The sequence below is a fragment of the Carcharodon carcharias genome, chromosome 20 (genome assembly GCF_017639515.1).
Source record: "Carcharodon carcharias isolate sCarCar2 chromosome 20, sCarCar2.pri, whole genome shotgun sequence".
NCBI classification, from domain to species: domain Eukaryota; kingdom Metazoa; phylum Chordata; class Chondrichthyes; order Lamniformes; family Lamnidae; genus Carcharodon; species Carcharodon carcharias.
In genome coordinates this window covers 62,578,360-62,601,636 of record NC_054486.1, presented here as the reverse complement: position 1 = coordinate 62,601,636, position 23,277 = coordinate 62,578,360, and the positions used below count along the sequence as shown (strand labels likewise).

Sequence of the window (23,277 nt, the reverse complement as noted above, 5' to 3'; positions counted from 1 at the left end):
GAAATGATTTTTAGAAGCAGGAGTGCATCTGAAGAAGGAAAAAGGCACTTTTCAGTCCAATGACGTCATTTATTTGGGCCGCCGGGTAGATGCCCAAGGGTTACACCTGGTTGAAGAGAAGGTTAAAGCAATAAGAGAGGCACCTGTACCCAAGAACACCTCTGAACTTAAATCATTTTTAGGGATGATAAACTTTTATGGGGGATTTATACCAAATCCATCCACATTTCTAGCCCCTTTGCATTCGCTGCTAAGAAAAAACTAATGATAAAAACAAAAAACTGCGGATGCTGGAAATCCAAAACAAAAACAGAATTACCTGGAAAAACTCAGCAGGTCTGGCAGCACCGGCGGAGAAGAAAAGAGTTGACCTTTCGAGTCCTCATGACCCTTCAACAGAACTGCCAGTTCTGCCAGAATTAGGGCCCATCTTTGTATTCTTGCATAGGCTATGGGAGGTATAGCCTTTTCCTTGCTAAACAGACCTAAAAGTGGTTTGTGACCTGATACTACCGTGAAATGTTGCCCGTGCACATATTGATGGTGCCAGACCTGCTGAGTTTTTCCAGGTAATTCTGTTTTTGTTTAAGAAAAAACTAGTGTTGGTTTTGGGAGGCACCCAACAAGAAGCCTTCATGAAAGTAAAACAGCTCTTACACTCTTCGAATTTGTTAGTGCATTATGACCAGATGAAGGAATTGGTGCTAACCTGCGATGAGTCCCTCTATGGAGTGGGAGCAATACTATCTCACAAAATGGATGATGGCACAGAAAGGCTAATAGGCTATGTATCCAGGACACATACCACAGCTGAAAAAGGATATTCTCACATTGAAAAGGTCTGTCAATTATTTTTGGTGTAAGAAAAATTCCATCAATATGTGCACGGGCAACATTTCACGGTAGTATCAGATCACAAACCACTTTTGGGTCTGTTTAGCAAGGAAAAGGCTATACCTCCCATAGCCTATGCAAGAATGGGCCCTAATTTTGGCAACATATGAATACACCTTTGTACATAGACCATGGATTCATATAGCAAATGCCAACACCTTCTACTGACTTTTCCACTCCATTTAGCTCAGAGGCAATACCTTTCTTGTACCATTGACTATTTTCATTAGCTTTATAAGATCAAAGATGAAACACCCAGGACTTCAAACACTTACCATGTGGATCCTCTCTGCACAACCCTTAGTGTTTGAATTTTTGTTTCTTAGCAACCAGAACCAGGCATAGTACTCAAGTGCTCAATATTGACCTTGTTGTTTGACGCACTGAATTGGTCAGACATGCTGAATGTAACAAGATTGCTGGGACTTTGAACTTCATCCTTAGTGATTTTAACACCTCCTAGCATTTTGCCCACGCTCATTTTTTCCAAATATTTTGTGATTTCTGAGCCATCTGCTTCAATTCCAAAGCTCCTCCTACTTTGGTTATCATCAGCACATATAATAGAAACATTTTAAAGAATAAATTAAGTTGCATTTATAGAATGTTTACAAAGGATTACATCAAGTATATGGCACAGAAATAGGACATTTGATCCACCCAGTCCATGTTGGTGTCTATGCACCACTCAAATCTCCTCCCATCTTCCCTCATCTAAATTTATCATAACCCTCAATTCCCTTCTCCCTCAAATTCTTGTCTAGCTTCTTCTTGCATCTGTTTTATTGACTTCAACCATTCCCTCTGGGGTGAGTTCCACTTTCTCACCATGCTTAAGTTTCTTCTAAATTCCCAATTGGACTTGTTAGTGAATATCTTAGATCGACAGCCTCTAGTTAAGCTTTCCCCCACAAGTGGGGACACAACCTCTGTAATCCACTCTGTCAAAACCTTTCATAATTTTCAAGACCTCTATTAGGTTATCCCACAGATGACTTCTCCCTCATCTCCCCACCAAGAGAAACGAAATCCAACCTGTTCATCCTTTCCCGATACTGATACCAACACACTCCTGGTAACATCCTTGGATGTCTTCTCTGCACCCTCTCTGGCACCCCATATCCTTTTTATAAAATGGCAATTCAAACTATATGCAGCACTCAAGTTTGATACAGGTTCAGCATAACTTCCCTACTTTTCAATTCTATCCTTTTGGAAATAAATTCTAATGTTTGGTTTGTTTTTTTATGGCCTTGCTAAGGTGTGGCACAACTTTTAGTAACTGGTGCATTTGTACTTCAAGATCCCATTGTTCTTCTACCCCACTTAGACTTGCGCTTTAAGTGACCTCCCTATTCTTCCTACCAAAATATACTACTGTACATTTCTGTTGAACTTCATTTTCCCATGCGGCAAGATGATCAATCTCCTCCTGTAAGTTATTTCAGTCCTCCTTAGGGACTATCCCTCCCTTCCCAATTTGGCGTCAGAAAATTTAGAAAGTGTTTTTTTAAATCCAAATAGTTAATGTAAATTGTGAACATCTAAACACCATTCCTTGTGGAACACAACTTCCCACCTCCTGCCTCTTTGAATAACTACCCTTCACTCCCATTCTCAGCTTTCTGACCTGATGGCCACCAGAAATCTGTTCACCCACTTGTTCCCTAGTTCATCATTCTCAGACCTTATTCATTAATATATAATGGGGCACCTTATTGAAGACCCTTAGATACGTTTTATCAGAATTTTAAATCACATTACCATGTCAACTCTGCTACCTCCACAAAAAAATTCAATAAAATTGTCAAGCAAATTGTTCCCTTGTGAAATCTATGCTGGCTGACTATTCATTGTATTTTTCTTTTCTAGATATTATTCTATTCTTTCCTTTAGTAAGGATTCCATTATTTTTCCTACCACTAATGTTAAGCTGACTGGTCTAAAATCCCTTGGGCATGTTCTGTCCATCTTTTTAAATATAGGAATGGTGTTAGCTAGACACCATAGAATTGTTACAGGTGGCCACTTGGCCCATTGTGTCTGTACCAGCTCTCCGAATGAACAACTCACCTGGTACCTCTCCCCCTCCACCTTCTTCCCCTAACCCTGCTCATTCTTCCCTTTTGAATGCTTCAATTAAACCTGCCTCCATCACACACTCAGGCAGTGCATTCCCAACCCTAACCACTCACTGCGTAAAAAAAGTTTCTCCTCATATCACTTTTGCTTCCTTTGCTAATTACTTTAAATTTGTGCCCTTGTTTTTGATCCTTTCATGAGCAGGAACAATTCTTCATATCTACTCTGTGCGGACCCCTCAAGATTTTGAATACCTCTATCAAACCTCTTCTCAGCCTTATTTTCGATAAGAAAAAGAGTCCTAACTTCTCCAATCTATCTCATAACTGAAGTTCCTCATCCTTGCTTATTCCTGTAAAATTCTTCTGCACAGACTCCAATGCCTTCTCATCCTTCCTGAAGTGTGGCACTCAGAACTGGACGTGATACTCCCAACTGAGGTCAAACTAGTGACTTATACAAATTCAACATAACCTGCTTGCTCTTGTACTCTATGCCCCTATCACTAAAACCCAGGATCCTGTATGCTTTATTAACTGCTCTCTCCACCTGTCCTGCCACTTTCAATGATTTATGTACATATACACCCAGGTCCCTCTACTCCTTCATCCCCTTTAGAGTTGTACCCCGAATTGTAATTGCTCTTTCCATATTTTTCCTACAAAGTTGAATCATCTCACACTTCTCTGCATTGAACTTAATTTACCACTTGGCTGCCCATTCCACCAACTTTTCTATGTCCCTTTGAAGTTCTGCACTATCCTCCTCAATTTTTCCAATTTTGTATCCTCTGCAAACTTTGAAATTGTACATGAAGTTCTAGGTCATTATTATATATAACAGTGATGCCTCGGGAACTCCACTACAAACCTTCCTCCAGCTCAAAAAACAGCCATTAACCACTACCCTCCATTTCCTGTCCTTCAGCCAATTTTGTATCCATGTTACCACTGTCCCTTTTATGAGCTATACTCAAGTCTGTTGTGTGACACTGTATCATATGCCTTTTGGAATTCCATGGACACCACATCAACGGCATTGCCCTCATCAATACTCTGCTACCTCTTCAAAAAAACTTCAGCAAGTTAGTCAAGCATGATTTTCCCTGAAGAAATCCATGTTGGCTTTCCTTAATTAACCCACATTTATCCAGGTGACTATTCATTTTGTCCCAAATTATTGCTTCTAATTGTTTAGCTTTGGGGCCACTGCTGAGTCCAAGGAATACTGAAAAATTATGGCCAGGGCTTCCATAATTTCCACTCTCACTTCCTTCAGTATCCTTGGATGCATCTCATCCGGTCCTGGTGCCTTATCAATCTTGAGTAAATAGTTGTCCAATATCTCCCCTTTTCAATTTGAAACCCAGTGTCTGAATTACCCCGTTTTACCATGACCTGAGTAGCATCTTCCTTCGTAAAGACAGATGCAAAGTATTCATTTGGTACCTCAGCTATGCCCTCTGCCTCTGTGTAAACCCCCTTTTTGGTCCCTTATCAGCCCTACTCCTCCTTTTATCACCCTTTCACTATTAATATGCCTACAGAAGAATTTGGGATTCCCTTTTATGCAAGCTTCCAATCTCTCTTCATACTCTCTCTTTGCTTCTCTTATTTGCTTCTTCACTTCTCTGAACTTTCGATATTCAGCTTGGTTTTCAACTACATTTTCTTTTGCCTGTCCTCTGGCACTGCACCTTTTCCTAACAACTTAAATATATGTAGTAATGCCTCTCGTATCTCTTCTCTAGATGCTTGTAAAACTTATGGATGTAGTCCATCCGGACCAGGGGCTTTATCACCCGAGTTTGATTAGAGGAGTTGTATTATCCTCATGAGAACAGCACTCGTCCTCAACCTCCGAGAGTTTCATGAAAATATTGCATTTACATGTTAATTGCCCATTAAGCTCAAAATTTGGCTACGGGCCAAGTGCTGGAAAATGAGATTAGAATAGACAGCTGCTTGATGGCCAGCAAGAACAAAATGGGCTGAAGGGCCTATTTCTGTGCTGTATAACTCTATAGAAATTTATGGCTGCCACTTAATATTCTAAGTACAGTATTTTTTAATGATGTGCTTTATATTCCTGCAATGAGACTCAATCCTCCTGTCCGGAAAGTGAGTTATTGAAAGTAAACTCTCATTTCTACAGGTTGTTAGAGATTTGAAAAAGTTAAATTTCAACTTTCTCCCCTCCCTCCCACCCCTGTCCGATTTTCCTTTCTGTTTCCATTTCTCTTTTCATATCTATTTGGACTAATTCATCCCATTTCTTTATCTGTCCTTCCTTTGTTTAATTTTCAAACCTTAAATCTAATTAAAGATATAGACCATTCATCCCATTACTTATCAAGATCTCCCACTGACTTTCCATACCATTATTAGTTTGTGTCCAGCAGTTTTCAGGGGAAACAATATGAGCTGATGGGTGAGGGAAAAGTCAAACTAATAGTGCATGGTGCGAGATGCCCGCTCCAGCAAAACCTGAGCAAATATATTACCAGATGTTTTGTGATGTTTTAGAGAACGTGCCGTTTCATCCCATGTTATGTACATAGATCAGGAACACTAATATACAGTAATTCAACAAATCTAATTGCATTTTGGTTGGAAAGTTGAGAGAGTGCAAGTTGTTACAAATACAAAAAGTTTATAAGATAGTTGTGTTTTGGGACTATCTCCAATTTAAAGATAAAAAGGGGAATCTTCCAGCCTCGTTTAAATCCTCATAAACTTGGTCTCTTCAATCCAAGTGTGAGCTCCCACCGCCTTCTATGTAAGAAATAGTAAAGATAGCATTTTCCTGCTTCAGGTGGAGCACTGGCTGCCTCTCCCTCTCTTTTCACAGACTCTCTTTGTCTCTGTGAATGTCAGGGATATCTTAGAAAATTCCTGTAACCTGATACTACAAGGGCTGCACAAAATCTTGCCCAAGAACACGTTTGGGTAGCTTGGTTGTATATGGTTAAAGTGGGGCCCAGGTTGTTTTATTGGCAAGAAGTTGTAATATGTTCACACTGGTAAACAATGGCAAGAGCACCTGTGTTGACTGTGGGTAGACTGTTAGTCTACAAGTCTTACAGGGAGGTGTCAGGAATGTCAATTCAAAGTATAACCTTTTATAAAAGCTATCTATTTAATCCCAAGCTAGAACAGAATTTGGGGGGGGGGGGTCGAGAGGATAGCTAATTACCATTTCTACCTGGATACAAGGCCTATGTGATTTACATTTCTGTGGAGATGGGCTTTGAGAGAAGACCAGCCCATAGCAAGCCCTTGTAGTATCAAGTTACAGGAATTTAAGATGTCCCTGAAATTCATAGTGACAAAGGTAATCTGTGAAAAGAGAGATAGAGGCAGTCAGTGCTGCACCTGAAGCAGGAAAATGTTATCTCTAATATTTATTACATAGAAGGTGGTGGGAGCTCATGTTCAGATTGAAGAGACTAAGTTTGAGAGGATTTAAACAAGGCTGGAAGATTCAGCTTGCTTTGGCTCGACAGATGAACCTCCAGGGTAACCTTTGCTTGTGAAAGCCAGTTTGGGGATTAGAAGTTACCCGCTGGAAAAGGAAATAGGAAGCAGGCCATCAGGAGCAGAGAATAGCTTATAACTTGTTCTGGGAAAATAAAGTGTCCACCTAAAGGACAGAGTAAAGCATGGGATTGTCAGTTGTGTTACAAGTCACATGGAGTATCTTTACTGAAGTTTAAAGCATAAGTGGCCTACAAAAAGCAAGTGTCAGTCAATGTTGCTTTTAGTTTGTTTATTACAATTGAAGTCTTAAAACTTGAAACATGGTCATGTGATCCTGGAGTCAGTCCCTGGAAATTCAAATATCTTTTCAAAAGTTATTGGTCTCTACAGGAACCACAGCAAATCGGAGACTCTTGTGAGATTTCAAATCTACCAGCTGAGACGAGTGCACTGGGATTTGCCAGGGTTTAAATGTACAGTCGTTTTTGCTGTATTCATTGAAAAGTTAACATGGCTATGTCTGTTGCTGAAGTGTTCCTCAAGAGAGAAGACCTGCCTGTGAGCGCCTTGCAACAGTTAAAAGTTAGTGAAGCATCTTGCGTTGGAAAGAGATAGAGAAAAGCAAAATATTGTGTTCAAGAAAGAAAGAGAAAGCAAGGGAAATGTGAAAAGTTGAATTAGAATTCCAAAGGGAAGAGAAAGGAAAAGACATTGTTGCAAAGAGTAAGATAAAAGGGAAACCTTGAATTGTAAACAGAGGGAAGCCAGAAAATTTGAATGGATGGAGAAAGGCTTTAAGTTCACAAACAGAGGAACAGTAGGGAGACTTGATGATGCTTTAACTCCTGATTTTCATTTGGCAAGTATTCACTCAGTGAATAGTGAGGAAAGAGTTGAAATGTATTTTGTCTCATTTAAGACAATTGCTAGAAAGTGAGAATTGTCACAAGAAATTTGGACAGTTGTATTACAAAGTCTTTTGGTAGGGAAAGCATTGGAGGTATATTTGTCCCTTTCAGATGAACAGTCTGCAGATTATGGTAAGGTTAAATCTGCTATACTTATGCGTACAAGTTTGTTCCCGAAACAAACACAAAAGTTTTGAAATCAGACTTGAGATTTGCTCAGGAAAAGGAAATGGTGTTTGATAGATGGTATAAAGCTATGAGGCTTGAACAAGATTTTGAAAACCTTAGAGAGGTGCTGTTAATGGAAGAATTTAAAAACAGCATTCCTTTAGGAACAAGGTCCCACCTGGAAGGCCGTCAAGTTTCTAAAATAAGAGAAGCTGTTGTTATGGCTGATGGCTAAGAACAAAAACAAAGACATAAGTGGCGGCAAGCTTTTGTTTGAAAACCCATGTACATAAACTGGAGAGATAAAAGAAGTGATAATGAACACTGTACTAGTTACTCAAGGAGATAGCTGAAATGGGAAGATAGATGCTCCTCAAGAGTAGTAAAAAAAGGACAGTGTGGGAGGTAAGTATGATTCAAGGGGACCAACATGGTACTTGCACAACAAAACAGGGCATGTAAAAGTAGATTGCTGGAAAGTAAAAGCTAACTGGTGCTTGTAGGCAAGTCGAGTGGTTTTGGAGATGAGAATTTTTTTCCTCCCCGAGGGTTGAGTGAATTTGAAACTCTCTTCATCAAAAGGAGGTGAAAGCAGAGTCTATGAATATTTAAGGCAGAACTAGATAGATTCTTGATTAATAAGGGGATGACAGGTTATGGGGGGTAGGAAGGAATGTGGGGTTGAGGTTACATTCAGAGCAACCATGATCCTATTGGATGGTGGAGCATGACCAAGGGGCTGAGTGACCTACTCCTTTTCATATGTTCTCCAGAAAATGCTGTACCAGTGAATGAAGCTTGTGACAAAGTGATACCATTCTATGTATTTACAGTGGGTGTAAATTTGAACATGAAAGACTTTGGGAGTTTTATATTCAAGGGTGAAGTAACTCCATTTTTGTCAAAGGGGCCAAAATGATTGTTAATCTTAGCAATATGGGGTTGGCTCAATTCCTGATGTTAGCAAAATACATGAATTTTTCTCCAGAAGGTTTGCTAAATATAAGTGTATAGATGCAGGGCATTGATGGAAATGGTTTACTTGTTCCACTGTGTAGAGTGAATTTAGAGCGTGCTTTATTCAGCAGTTCGGTTGTTGTGGAGTGGTGTCCAAATTCTGATAGTGACCTTTTCTTAGGGAGCAATCTTAACTTGAGACGATGTACTGCCTCCAAGCATTTTTCAAAATCCACTGAAGTTGTTAAAAATAAGAATTTATCAACAAGGTCAAAGGACTTGGAAAAACATATGCTCATCTTGAAATCTGTTGGAAAGAGCAATAGTGTGACTCAAGAGTTGTCCAAAGAGTCAGAAGCTCAGACTGAAGTTAAAAAGAACATTGAAACCTCAGATTGACAAGAGTTAAAAACAGCTGGAAAGGAATTGAAGTTGTCTGAATTAAACCTGCTGGCAAAACCCAAGCCACAGGTGTCAAAGCAGAATACACCAGCAGTGCTCTCAGGTGATGGAGAAACAAAGGAACACTGCTTTAAAACAAAATGATTTGACTGTAACTAATGCTGATATTGAGAAACTATTGAGGAAGAATGCCGGTTCTGGAATGCAAATTAAAAGTTTAGAATGATGAAGCTATTGTTTTTGCGAGAGGAGTTCAGCAAAATTCATGTTGAGTGGGCAAAATATTTTAAAATAATTCCTGAATTGGCTATAAAAGAGCATCAGGATTTTTTGACTATCATCAACATGACCTTAAGGAGATTCTTAAAGCCACAAAGGAGAACCATAATCCTACATTTAAAAAAGAGAAGAACAATTCATTTGTTTGCTGGCAGGGACTTTCTTTACCAACCTGGATAAAACCTACCACCATGAAAGGGAATGGAGATCTGGAGTTAAAATCTAAACAAAATGGTTCATAGGTTGTCAACTGGGGTTGACTTTAAGCACAATGTAGTGTCCAATTCTAAAGAAGAGCAAAAGGGACATATTGATTTGACAGAGGATTTTGTATAAATTTACCTAATGGAATTTGAAAAACATAGGGATTGTCAGCAAGTGACTGTGTTGTTTGACAAAGTTACTGAGACTATACCAATTATGCCTTCTTTTAAGGACAATGGAAAGCTGTGCAAAGTGAGAAGGATGATATTCTGTGATGCATCAAAAAGTGAAGCAAATTCTCATTTGAGAGAAGACGCATTCAAGTTGACTTTAAATCTTAAATGTCACCGGCAATTGGTGGTAACAAGTTAATCTGTGCTAAGTGTGATATGGGTTTGTAATGGTGAAATGTGACAAGAGAGAGAGTATTACTTGCACTGTGTGCACTAAGTTAGCTACCATGGAGATGAGCTTTGAGAGAAAGAGTCCATAGAGTTTTAAGGTTTTTCCTCAGACATCACAAACTCAGACAAGGGGAGTTTGCAAGAATGGACAAGATGGTTGTGGTTGTTGGAGGTCACCCATCTTATTTCTGGGATATCACTGCAGAAATTCCTCAGGGTAGTGTCCTAGGTCCAGCCGTCTTTAGCTGCTTCTTCAATGACCTTCCCTCCACCATAAGGTCAGAAGTGGGGATGTTTGTTGATGATTACACAATGTTCAGCACCATTCACATGTCCTCATATACTGAAGCAGTCTGTGTCCATATGCAGCAAGACCTGGACAACATTCAGTTGATAACAACCCAACATTGGGTTGATAACTGGCAAGTAATATTTGTGCCACACAAGTGACAGGTAATGACCATTTCCAATAAAAGACAATCTATCCATCCTCCCTGATGGCTCAATGGCATTCACTGAATCCCCCACCATCAACATCCTGGGGTTTACCATTGACCAGAGACTGAATAGGACCAATCATATAAATACTGTGGCTACAAGAGCAAGTCAGATGCTGGGAGTTCTGTGATGGGTAACTCATCACTTGGCTTTCCAAAGCCTGTCCACCATTTACAAGGCACAAGTCAGGAGTGTGATGGAACATGCCCCACTTGCCTGTATGAGTGCAGCTCCAACACTCAAGAAACTCGACACCATCCAGATGCATTGCAGCAACCCACCAAGGCTGCTTTGACAGCACCTTCCAAACCCACGACCTCTACCATCAAGAAGGACAAGGGCAGCAAATGCATGGGAACACCACCATCTGCAAGTTCAGCCACAACCACCGTAGCCCCCACCCCCGATTGGAAGCATTCTATGTGTGTATAACTGTGGCATGGGGTTGTCAGATGTGTTAAACATCTCATATTTTAAACTACAAAACCCTCATAAGTTGCCTACATAAACAATGTTTGTCAATGTTGTTTTTAGTTTATTACAGTAAAAAGTCTTAAGACTTAATATTTTTGTGTGAACCTGTCAGTCCGTCCCTGGGAATGCAGATATCTTTTCACAAATTAATTGGTCTCTATAGGATCATAGTAATATAATTGGAAATAAGTGGTCTTGTCTGCTATTAAATATTCTTTTAATTATGTAGCTTATTGAACTCTTTTTAAATAAAAACTCAGAATTCATAGGAAATTTCTGTATCACTGATGGAAACGTTCCATGTGTGTTGATTGTGTTGAGAGGGTGGTTCTGGGAGCTTCAAGAGTGCGGGACATGCATGGCAGCACTGGAAGAGATGGATTTGCTGTTTGGGGTGCCAAGAATGAAAGAATTATGAGGGTATGGTTGGAGTGAGAAGGACAAATCTGGGTACAGGAGCATGGTGGTTGGACACGAGGCAGAAATGGGAAAGGTGTCTCCAAGTCAGAGAACATGGACAATGGGGGGGTGGGGGGGCGGCTGTGTGGGAGGGATGGACAGACTTGGAGACAGAATCCTGGAATACTGATGGCAAAATTTGGGGAAAGAGATTGTTGGTTGTGAGATTATCAGGAGGGAACAAAATATCACGAGTGTGACAATAGGAATTTTATCAGAAGGTAGTAAATGAGGGATAAACATTGCAGGGCACAGTAGCAAGAGGTAGAAAGAGAGCCCACAGGACAGAAGCACAGGCATTCAAGGGGTTTGAAGGAGAATCAATTTCCTTCACCCTCCCACGATGCAGAAAAATGTTTCCTCAGCAGTGACTTAGCAATGTCTATTTCAAATGAAACAGGATTCCTAAGTATATGAGCGACAAAGCATTCACTGCTTCTGAGAAACGGAAACTTCTATTTAGAATACAACTCAGTAATATCTATTTTAAATAACACAACTTTCTCCCAGTCACTAAGAGGAAAGCATTCAAAGAATGCTACACAGCCTCACAGTGAATAGTGATCAAAATGGCACTCCAAACATTCCTGATAACTGGTTTGTTGTGTTTATAAATACTAAAAAATTGGAAGCAACATTTTAAAAGCTCAAACTTCAATTTGGTCACTGGCATTAGGGTAGCAGGTAAATGTCTTAGCCAGTTTTGCCATTGCTCAGCCTGTCTGGGGCTCTCTATATTTTGAAAGGATTCTGGTAGCGGCAAAGTAGTAGCCATTTCTCATCCTGCTTCGAGGTCGTCTTTTCCCACACTGTTCGTCTTGCAGTCACTTGGCTGCCCCTAGTTATTTGGCTGTCTCCTGTGTGATTGCTAGGTTGGCCTCAAAGTCCTTCACCCGCAGCTCTGCACTGTTGATGGGCTTCATTTGAGGCCTTTCCCCCTGTTCCTTGGTGGGCGTAGTCACTGCTGCCACCATCTGTTATTGTGGGTTGCTCTTGTAATTCGTTGGCTTCTTAATCTATCTTGCTGGAGGCACTGGTCTTTTGTTTAAATAATTTGTCATATAAATAAATGTTTTTAAATAAGACCAACACATAGCTGGAGCTACTCTGATATGCTTCAGACTCATCTCATCTCTGTGAGTGGCATCACTGTGACATAGATACTGAGCATGAGCATAAGGAACTATGATTAGAGTGAACCCTTTGCTCTACAACTGAATGGCACTTTTTGCTTGGCCTTTTCTTAGGGTTTTAAAATATGACAGAAATATTGGTGCATTGGTTTAGGTCTTCCAAAATTCCCCACAGATTGGAAGTTAAATGATATAACTCAAAGCCTAAGCATCCTTGTAACTACATGATAATTGTCAATGACTACCATCAGCTCTCTTGCACAAAAAATAACAATTATAAATGAGTGCAGAGTCCCATTCCTTAAAGTTGTGAATTTTTAGGTATTTAAAAATGCCAAGTTTTAATTTTAGATTCCTTTGTGGCTTCTCTCTCAATCCAATGTTTCCTTTTCATTATTTCTCTCTTAATACGTGATTTGACATTACGTTACCAACCCTTATCCATCTTCCTCCTCAGTCCTTCCTTTTTAAAAAAATTCATTCATGGGATGTGGGTATCAATGGCCAGCATTTTTGCCCATCTTGGACTACTGCAGTCTATGTGGCACAGGTACTCCCAGTGCTGCTAGGTAGAAAGTTTCATGACTTTGACCCAACGACGACAGAATGGTGAAATATTTCCAAGTTGAGATGTTGTGTGACTTGGAGGGTAACTTGCTGTGCAACAGGACCTGATGCAACTGCTATTTCTGTATTTTTAAGTAGAAGTTGTTGCAGGTTTGGGAGTTGCTATGGTGCATCTTGTAAACAATACAGACTTGCAGCCACCGTGTGCCAGCAGTGGAGGCAGTGAATATTTAAGGTGGTAGGTGGGGTACTGATCAAGTAGGCTGCTTTGTACTGGGTGGTGTGGAGCTTTGAATGTTGTTGGAGTTGCACTCATCTAGGCAAGTGGAGGGTTTTCCTTTACACTCCTGACTTTGCCTTGTAGATAGTAGACTGTTTTTGGGGAGTCAGAATACCCAGCATCTTACCTACTTTTGTAGCCACAATATTTACATGGTTGGTCCAGTTACATTTTTGATCAATGGCAACACTCCTAGGATATTAAACATTAAGGGAGGAGTTGAAGGTGTTCATTGCATGTCACTTGTATGATCACTTATCAGCCCAAACTTGAATGTTGTCCAGGTTTTGTTGACCACAAGGTGAGCTACTTCATTATCAGAAGAGTAACAAATGGAGTAAACGCTGCTTGATCATGAGCAAACATCTCCATTTCTGACATTATGATGGAAGCAAGATCATGGATGCAATTGAAGATGGTTGGGCCTAGGATACTGCTCTGAGGAACTCCTGCAATACTATCCTGGAGCTCTCTCAATCCTTAAATCTCATTAGTTATGGAGATACACTGTTTTATTGTTCACCACAGTCCCAGATGCCCTGTTTCTGTCACTATGCTGTTATCAGTTCACATTTCCAGTAACCTGTGGGCAAAAAAATATTTAACTCTTATCATGCAAGAAGTCATCTAATTAACAGGGCACTCTGAGATGCCCTGCTCTATGAAAATCTGGATCAATATAATTAAGGGGTGCTTTCTAATTCACAATAAAAATACTGTTTCACAACTTAAGGGTATTCTGGGAACATTAGAATTTATGCCTTAAAATACTATGATTTTATGTTCCTAACATGATGTTGTTTGATAAGGAACAGAATCCAGAGGAGCAAGGGGACCAAGTTGAGCTGAGAGGGGTGCAAAAAATGTTTAAGGTCTGAGAGTCGTGCAATACAGTACAAACATGCTGTCTTGAAGGTGATATTCAGCTCAGAGAGCAGGGGACATAGGAATTAGAGTACATCAGGAAGAGGCTCCATGGACAGTTGTAGTATTAGGTTTGGTCAGATGATCTGGTCACAACCCTTCTCTCCAGCAGTTTTTTAAGTGCCTGCAGGTATGGTCCTACTGGGAGGAAGAAATGCTGGAGAATCCTGAGAAAGGAAAGCAAAATTCCACTGCGGCTTTGGCCAAGGACCATTGACATTAAATGAAAAGTGTGGGTGCTTGGTCGGGTAGGCTTTAGTAAGTAAAACTGGACAGGAGGGGCACAGAAGATACTTGTGCTTGGGGTGGGAACAGCAAGATTTTGTAGTTGTGGGTTTAGAACAGAGGAGGCAGGGAGAGGGGGAAAAGGAGAACTCCTTCAAGTCTATTGCTAAAAAATTTAAAAATCTGTAAGTTCTATCTTATTTAAACAGCAAAATACCGCTGTTTAAAACACCCCATGATTTCATATGCGGAATATCTGTAGTACTAAAACAGATCCCCGCTGTGAATAATAACCTTTTAATGTGGTGAAGTGCTTTAAAAGCACACAAAGTGCTTAAGTAACAAATTGTAAACAGGACCATGTTTTAATGTCGTGGAATACACAAATCTGGACTTAGATCAATGAGGATGTAGGTTTCTGCAAAGTAATGGTACTTTCACAATACCTCCAATAAGGAATCCCGCCACTTTACTCACAAACCCAGTGACAGCAGGAACTTATGATATTAAAAGTTAATTAACAATTTAAAAATGCTTTATGATCTAAGTTACTTGAATTTGTACCCAGGTCCTGCTGACGGAAACAGCAAGACAAGGATCAAGGCTCTAAAAATGGAACCAGCCACACCCCCACAGCATCATGTAGCTTGGAGATATGGGTTATGAAAACTGAATTATCTACCTTGGAAACAAGGCTGGGTGACTCAGTCAAGGTAAGAAAAATCAAGAGGCAGATTCAAGCGTGACAGAAAAGCATACTGGCAGCAGCATGACAAAATAATGTTGCAGAAAATCATGTCACAAAAGGTGTGATCCAGGAAATACACATTATTCAAAATGTATAATGCATTATGTAAAAGAATATAATCTTTGAAAGGAGATAACCGTGGCAACAAAAATACTTACTGTAACTGGGGACATATTCCAGAACTTTCTACAGGGGTCATTGGTGTTACCGGAGTCATAGGCGTCATTGGTATTGGGAAAATTGAAAGTGCTTCATTGTTAATTGGGGTGGAAACTATATCATTTGTTGACTGGTACGATAACTGGGTAGCATTTTCAGGTCCAGGTGTACCAACACCATTGTTACTCTGGATTTCTGACAGCAGTTGACTCTGCTTTACCTTTGCCTCTTGACTTGTATATTCTTTTGTATCATTATCCTCTTGGTCACTGAGAAAACTAAGATCTGCTGATGTAAGCTCTGTAGTAGGTTCTTGAGGTTGAAGAAGTTGAGGTGTGTAACAAGAGTCCTCAATTATTAAGTCCGAGTCATAAGCAATCATAGGATTGTAGACATGGGAATGATTTGTTGGGTGATCATCCTGAAAATAAAAAAGGATATTTAAGTCATAATTCACACAGTCGCAAACAATTTTCAAAAGTTGATAAAGTACCACATCCTCTCCATAACATTTCAATTATGAACCAATGGCCAAAGGCATTGGAACATTTCTTAAAGTTCATCACTTTCCACTAAGTACAAGTGCTTGCCTGTAACTCCCCTGATCACTGAGCTGATTAAAAGAGAGTGTTGCTGCATAAGGCTGATCAAGCGTATCCCAGATTTGATTTCCTAGTTTGCAGTGAGCTTGCTGATCTCAACTGGGATGGTGGTAGGTGCACTAGAATTGTGCTCATCACCCAAGACTCAGAGGGATAAATTCACAATGGTTCTGGCTCAACACTGTTTAGTTATCCCTGCAAAACGTTTGTGGTGTGGCTAGTGGCAAGGACAGGATTGGGCTTATGTTCTGTATCTTCTGCAGTTAAATAATCTTCCAAGACTCACTGAGAAAGTTTCCAAATAGATACTCGATTGAAGTACCAGAAGGCAACCAACATCCCAACGAGGAATCAGCATTGTGTCCTGATGAAAGATGATTGACCTGAAACATTAACTGTTTCTTTCTCCACAGATGTTGCCAGACCTGTTGAGTATTTCCTGGTTTTATTTCACAAATCCAGCATCTGAATCACTTTACTCTTGTACCAGTGAAGGAATCAACATCCTTAGGTTGTGGGAAGTTGGCAGGGAAAAAAAAATACGCATCTTTTGTATTATTTTATCAGTACAGATATTAAGGGAATAAACAAGATATTTCACAGTGCAGATTCCAATAACCAGCAATGACATGAAAGACTATTTTTGCTGATGTTGAGCTGAGGGAAGAACATTGGCCAGAGTAGGAGAGCTTAGTATTATTCTTCAAATAGTACAAGGGAACTTCATCACTATCTGCAATGTGATTGAAAGCCTTGATTTAACATTTTGACTGAAGGATTACACTTCCACAAAGCAGCACTGTCATCTACAACACTAAACTATCATGCTGGACTATATGCTTAAATCCTGAAGTGGTGTTTGTACCCACAGCATTCAGGCTTGCATCTTTATCATTGATAAATGCCTTTAACAAAGATACAGCTGTGTAAAAACATGTAGGCAAAAATTCATTCCACTAACCTTTGGGCTTTGTACAAGAAAAAGGCTCCTGAACTGGACAGAAAGTTAAAACACATTTTGCATTTACATAATGGGAATATCACCTACATCCAAAGAGTGAGATAGTAAACAAGATCTTTTTCTGTTCAAAAAAGACGTAATTCAAAGACCAAGGGCAGAATTTTGTGGCCCCCAGCAATGCCAGGAACAGGGGTGGCTAGGGTCTGAAAACATCGGTGCCAGCTGGTATTAGTTTCCCAACCCCATTCCTGACCATTTATGCCTTCCAAACCCAAGACCACTACCATCTAAAGGACAAGGGCAGCAGATAAATGGGAACACCACCACCTGGAAGTTCCCTTCCAAGTCACATAGCCTTCTGACTTGTCCTTCACTGTCACTGGGTCAAAATTCTGGAACTCCCTCCCTAACAGCACTGTGGGTATACCTACACCACAAGAACTTCAGTGGTTTAAGGAGGCAGCTCACCACCACCTTCTGAATAGCAACTAGGGATGGGCAGTAAATGCTGGCCCAGCCAGTGAAGCCCATGTACCATGAATGGAAAAAAAAGAGGCCTGGCAGGACAATCCACCCCTATGAGGTGGGCAGCCAATTAGTCTCATTAAGAACGTTTAAAAGAGGCCAAGTAGGGTTTTGCAGTCAGCCTCCAATTTCCCAGTGTGATTGGGGTGGGAGTGGGCAGTTTAACTGCCTGGCAGTGGACATCCACTGGCAGGCTGGGGTGCTAGCCATAAGGCCTTTTGGCCCTCCCTGCCTGCCTGTGTAGGTGTAGCCAAAGGCTACCTGAATGAATGGCTCCCACCCTACCCATCCCAGCCTTCCACAGTGGTGGCCTGGCTGCATTTTGGTGAGTTGAAGCACCTGTCAGTTACTTACCCTTTACCTGCTGCCCTGCTCAAGCTTGAGGGTTTCTGATTCGCCCTCCAGCTTACAGTGCTCGCCTGCCGCCCTTAGTTCGAAAGTCAACCTCCATGCTAATTAAGGGGCACCTCCGTGAAAATCCCTGCTCAGTGACTATTTCCCCCATGAGTGGATTTGAGTTCCGAGAAAAGTCCCAGCTTCCATTTGCCATCCCTAAAATGAAAAATCGGCCCCAGCTTGAAGATGGACTGCAGCAGTTCGATAATTTCCAAGGGCAATTATGGATGGGTATAAAAAAAACTGGGCATTGCCAGCAATGCTTACATCCCATGAAAGAAACATAGGATGCACTTTGACTGTGAAAAAGGCAGGGCTCAGTGAAGAAGATAACAGCATTTGGATGGAGGGTATGGATCCATCAAAGAATCCATGACTGTGCCCAGATACCTGCGGAATGTGACACTCCAGTAGGCTGGTCAAGTGGTAACCGAGGATTATCAAGATTATCAAGTGAAATGGTTTCAAAATTTTGGTGCTGAGATACCTGTTCCAAAATAGACATGGCATCCCAAAGATTGTCAGCTTCAATTTTCCAGATTTCCTGAACCATGTCAGTGTGAAGACAAATACTGATCATAAGACAAAAAAAAAATTCAAAGATGCATCTTGTCTCATAAGAGCAACACAACATGATGAAAGTGTTTAATTTGTGAAAAGATGGGGCAGGGTAGATAAAAAGTAGACTGTTTTTGATCAGCAAACACAAGGGACCATAGTTTTTTTTAAATAAACATAAGCGACTTAGAACAGAAAGCAGTAGTAACTTGAAACAAAAAGGTGTCGCTGTGGAATTCACTTTCAGGGTTTGAGATTGGAACAGAAACAATGGAACAGAAACAAGAATTTTCTGTGCCCGTTGGCATTGGATATCATGGCAGATGTGAGCAGAAAATATGGCGGGGAGGCCAAAAAAAGATTGGTTCCATGAAGTCGTGAAGTTGTGAAGTCGTGATCGTCCGCTTCGCCTTTCCCACCACCAGAAACTTCATTGTGATACATCTGCGCATTATAAGCCTGCTCGCCAGAATCATCCCCCCCACGCTGGATCATTCGGGCACATTGCACGCCAACGTGTTTCACAACTGGACATAAGTGATGTGCACCTGGCAAGCTGCACTTCACTTGGAACGGAGGTTTGTTTGCCTATTTTGCTTCAGACAGTACTTGGAGTCATCAGCGCCAGGATTCGCAGGCAGCTCCACATCACTTTTAGTGGGGCTCACGGGCAGGTCTCTACTTATGAGATGAGCTGTAAGGCAAGTGTGGCTTTTCAATGGCTGCAGGGCTATGGCTTTTCCTGCGGAAAGGGGAGGAGTGGCCTCAGGCAAGGGAAGAGGCTGCAGAACTAGGGCATTACTGGGGAAGGGGAGTTTCCCAGAATGTGTGTGGGGACACATGTTGATCTGTGCAACTGGCCTCAAGAGGGTGAAGAGGCTATCTTCAGAGGACAATTAGGCCAGATGGGGATGTGAGGGTATGTGAGAGAATGGGTGGTGATGTCCCTTGAGCTGGCAGTGAATGAGATGCCAGTGGATGTGTGATGGGCTTGAGAGTGTGAGTTTAGAATGATGAGATGGTTGCCTTACCCTGGCGGCATGGATGAAATCATTCATTCTCCACCTGCATTGGATGGCCAACCTGTTCTGTGCAGTGTTGCCACTGACCACCACTACCACTACCTCCCAAGCTGGAGTGGCAAGACTGATGGGCCTCCTGCGGCCACAGCAGGGGTAGAAGACATCATGGCGGGCTCCAATGGTGTCCAAAGGTCATTCCAGCGATGCGTCACTGAATCAGGGAGCTGTAGTCATCTTGCTTTTTGGGACCATGTCTTCTGTGCAGCAGTCCTGTGCTGGAAGCACAGAGCTGCGTGCACAGCTGCACTTTAAATATGGTGGCTACCGTGAGGAAGCAGCGAGGTGGGTGAACCAGAGGCTGCTCGCCAGCAAAACGGTGTGTTTCCCAGCAATGCATGATTAATGAGACAGGACTGGGACAATATGGCACGATAACTTGACGCTGCAGCCAGTGGGTAAAATGTCCCTTATCCCCACTCGCTACTGCACTTCAATGTCAATCTTCAAGATTAAGTTGGATGAATAATGAATAGAAGCAATGTAGGAACAGTGAGTAAATGTGATTAAAACTGTCTTCTTATAATGGAGAGAAAACACTTTCTATGTTGCAAGTTCTAATTATTTCAGTGGATGAAAAAAAGTTCTTCGTTGTAAGTTTATAATATCAAAGAATGGGCTTGACAGGTATGTTGAGTATAATAAGAGTAATCTGAGTTTGTTTTATTAATCACTCAGCTGGTCTTTCAATACAATTACTGGTAAACCTTTCTGTAGTCAGTGGGCACAAAGTCTTCATGAGTTCCAGTACTGAGTGATGTTTACTCTTTGAAACACACTGAACTTGAGGGACACTCAGACTGTCCAGTCTTGAAGGACCCCAGCACATACTATCACCGCCATACCAGATATCTTCATGTCTACTTCTGGCTGAAGCATTACTTCCTAACGCTAGAATAATCTCATTAAAAGATATGATCGACATGGGAAATAATCTTCCAGATAAAAATATCCTTTTGCATTAAAACATTTAAAACCTGTTGGCAGTTTCCCATTAGGCACTGAATTGAGTAAAAACTTTTAAAAGAAATGAATCCTTCCTGACAAAAAACAGTTTGTTCCAGTTGAAGACAGCCTGTGATTTCATTACATTATGTAGGATTTCACCTGCATTAAAATCTATCAATCAAGTCAATCATGAGCAGATCTAAGTATCCAGCCTAATGCTCCCAGCACCACCCTCCTCCCACTCCCCTACCAACTAGGGAGGTACAGCTATTGCAAAGGACCACCTTATAAGCTATTTTGAGCACAACAGCAATCCAGCCTTGAACTGGGAAATTTCATTGACTTCGCACTTCCAATTTCCATTCTTTTCTCAACTTCACCTGGTTCATCTCTAACTCTTCCCTTCCTTGGCTTCTCAGTCTCCATTTCTGGGAATAGGCTTTCTACTAATATTAATTACAAGCCCATGGACACCCACAACTACCTGGACTACACTTGCTCACACCCAACTTCCTTTGAGGACTGTATTCCATTCTCCTGTTTTCTCAGTCACATGTTCAAATAATGCAACCTTCTATACTAGCGTATCCCAGATGTCTTCCTTTGTCCTCAACTGAGGATTTCTCTCTCACCACCTCATCCCCACTCAACATGGTCAAAGGGCCCTCCACCATGTCTAATTTACTTCAAAAAATCTTTCACTCATCCCAGAACCATGATAGGATTCCTCCTGTCCTCACCTTACACCTCACAGACCATCTGCAACCTTCAGTATGATGCCATCAAACATCTGCTGTCCCCTTTCAACATTCTGAATGGACCATTCCCTCTGTGGCAGCTTAGTCCACTCCTCAGCCACCCCAACACCTCCTCCCTTTCCTATGAGATTGATCCACGCAAGCACAGGAGATGCAACACCTACCCTTTTACCTCCTCCCTTCTCACCATCCAAGGCCCCAAACACTCCTTCCAAGTGAAACACTGATTTGTGTTTGTACTTCATTTAATGTAGTCACTGCTCATGGGTGTGGTCTCCTCTACATTGGGGAGAGCAGATACAGACTGGGTGACCGCTTTGCTGAACACCTCCATTCAGTCCACAACTATGATTTGGAGTTTCCTTTTGTATGTCATTTTGCCACCACTCTGATCTTTCTGTTCTTAGCTTATTACAGTGTTCCAATGAAGCTCAACAAAAGCTTGAGGAACTGCACCTCACCTTTTGACTCAACAATCTACAGGCTATTGGACTCAACACTCAGTTCAATAATTTTGTATCATAACTTCTGCCTCCATTCTGTTTCATGTCTTTTTGGTTTGGTTTATTTCCTCTTAATTCCTTGAGTTTGCATTCAGACAGCGGCTATCCAGCCATTTACACCTCACCTAGACACTATTATTAGACACTCCTTACACGTTACCACTCCCTTTAGCTATTGCACCATGAAACTTTCTGTTATTCAATTTTTCCTGTCCTCCACCCCATCACAGACCTTCCCTTTTGTTCTTCCTCCCCCACACCTTCCCCCCTCCCCACTTGCTGAAAACCTATTAAATTTCTATCTTTCCTCAGTTCTGATGAATAGTCACAAACCTGAAATATTAACTCTGTTTCTCTCTCCATAAATGTTGCCTGGCCTATTGGGCATTTCCAGCGTTTTCTGTTTGTGTTCCAGTTTGGACTTAGTGTGCTCAATGCATTTTAAAAAGTAATTAACAGCAAAATGGGAAAAATAAGCATTCCAGGAACTTGGAAATATGATTGAATTAGTAGCGAATTATGTGATGCCGCAAAATTCTTCTCATGTTATATTGCTGCATTTGATCCAGGAGCTTGCTACAGTTGCCACCTTGAGTCGTAATTGCAGTTACTGCCTTTGTACACAAACAAATAAGGCAGAATTAAGCAGGAATACATGACTAGATTTTTTTTTGCCAATGCTCATACGATTGAACTGTATAGTTTAATGTGTCTTTTAAAAATGTATGTAGCAAGGTCATGGCCTAAATTTAAAAATGGATCCCATTTTACATATGGTAAAGTACTCAAACCCCTTCACTAACCAAAAAAATACTAAGATAAATATCTTATTTTAATCCCTCCGCCTTTGAACAAAATGCAACTATTTTATTCAATCTAATGATTGGCTTTGAAAAGCAACACTGCAGTTTCACTAATGTTATACCGTCAAGAAAAGTTTCAGAACGGTAACAATTAACTCACTGAAATTCCTTCCTCTCTCGACACCCTTTCTTACAGCCATTCTTATTACTAAAGAAAAAAAATGCACTTACGTTTTCAATAGACTGGTCAAAATAACTTTCTAAGGATGATTCCATAATGACGTTGAAAGAAGTTACTAATATTTCAGTACGGTAGGTAAGAAACAATGTTTCTATTTTAGTTCGCTGCTGAACTCCTCATTCCCGAGAGCTGTTCATCCCAATCCCCACGTGGCCCTTGGCTGCACGTAAAACATGTAAATTGCAGTTTACAGAAATTTGTATTTCATATGTTATATTAGTCCATAAAGGTTAACTTTTGAGTCACAACGACTTGGCATTTATATTGTTTACATCAAATCAATTTCAAAGTTAATAAGTATCCATTGAATACAACACAATCAAAGCTGAAATGTGACATTTCTTCCTTTACAAACTAGTAATTGGCAATTAAACATCGTTATAATCAAATCTGGGCACCATTCATTTTCTTTCTTGTAATAACATGCGGTCCATGTCTTTCTTTAACCTTCGAGGTCTCATCTCGTTTCCTATGGCTTTGGTGTGGGTCGAAATATATTTTTCCGATGCTAAGGATTGATTACATAATTACAAGTACTGGTTTGGCCAAGTTCAGTCCAATAATGTGAGGGACATTATCCAGTTCTTCTGGACAAGGACGGTCTGTTCAAATTACACTTGTGTGCCTGGTATTTAAATGACTATCACTTAAATGATAAT

The 23,277-nt window shown here is 40.8% G+C and overlaps 1 protein-coding gene across 1 annotated transcript in view; it reads right to left on the bottom strand.

The window, feature by feature from the left end:
- Positions 1 to 22,653, bottom strand: part of LOC121292335 (TATA-box-binding protein-like) — a 51,934-nt gene extending 29,281 nt beyond the window's left edge. The window contains exons 1-2 of the mRNA XM_041214186.1: positions 22,609 to 22,653; positions 15,244 to 15,665 (exon numbers count right to left, since the gene is read on the bottom strand). Coding sequence (XP_041070120.1) covers positions 15,244 to 15,665; positions 22,609 to 22,653 — 467 coding nt within the window. The remainder of the gene's footprint in view (positions 1 to 15,243; positions 15,666 to 22,608) is intronic.
- Between the last annotated feature and the right edge of the window lie 624 nt (positions 22,654 to 23,277).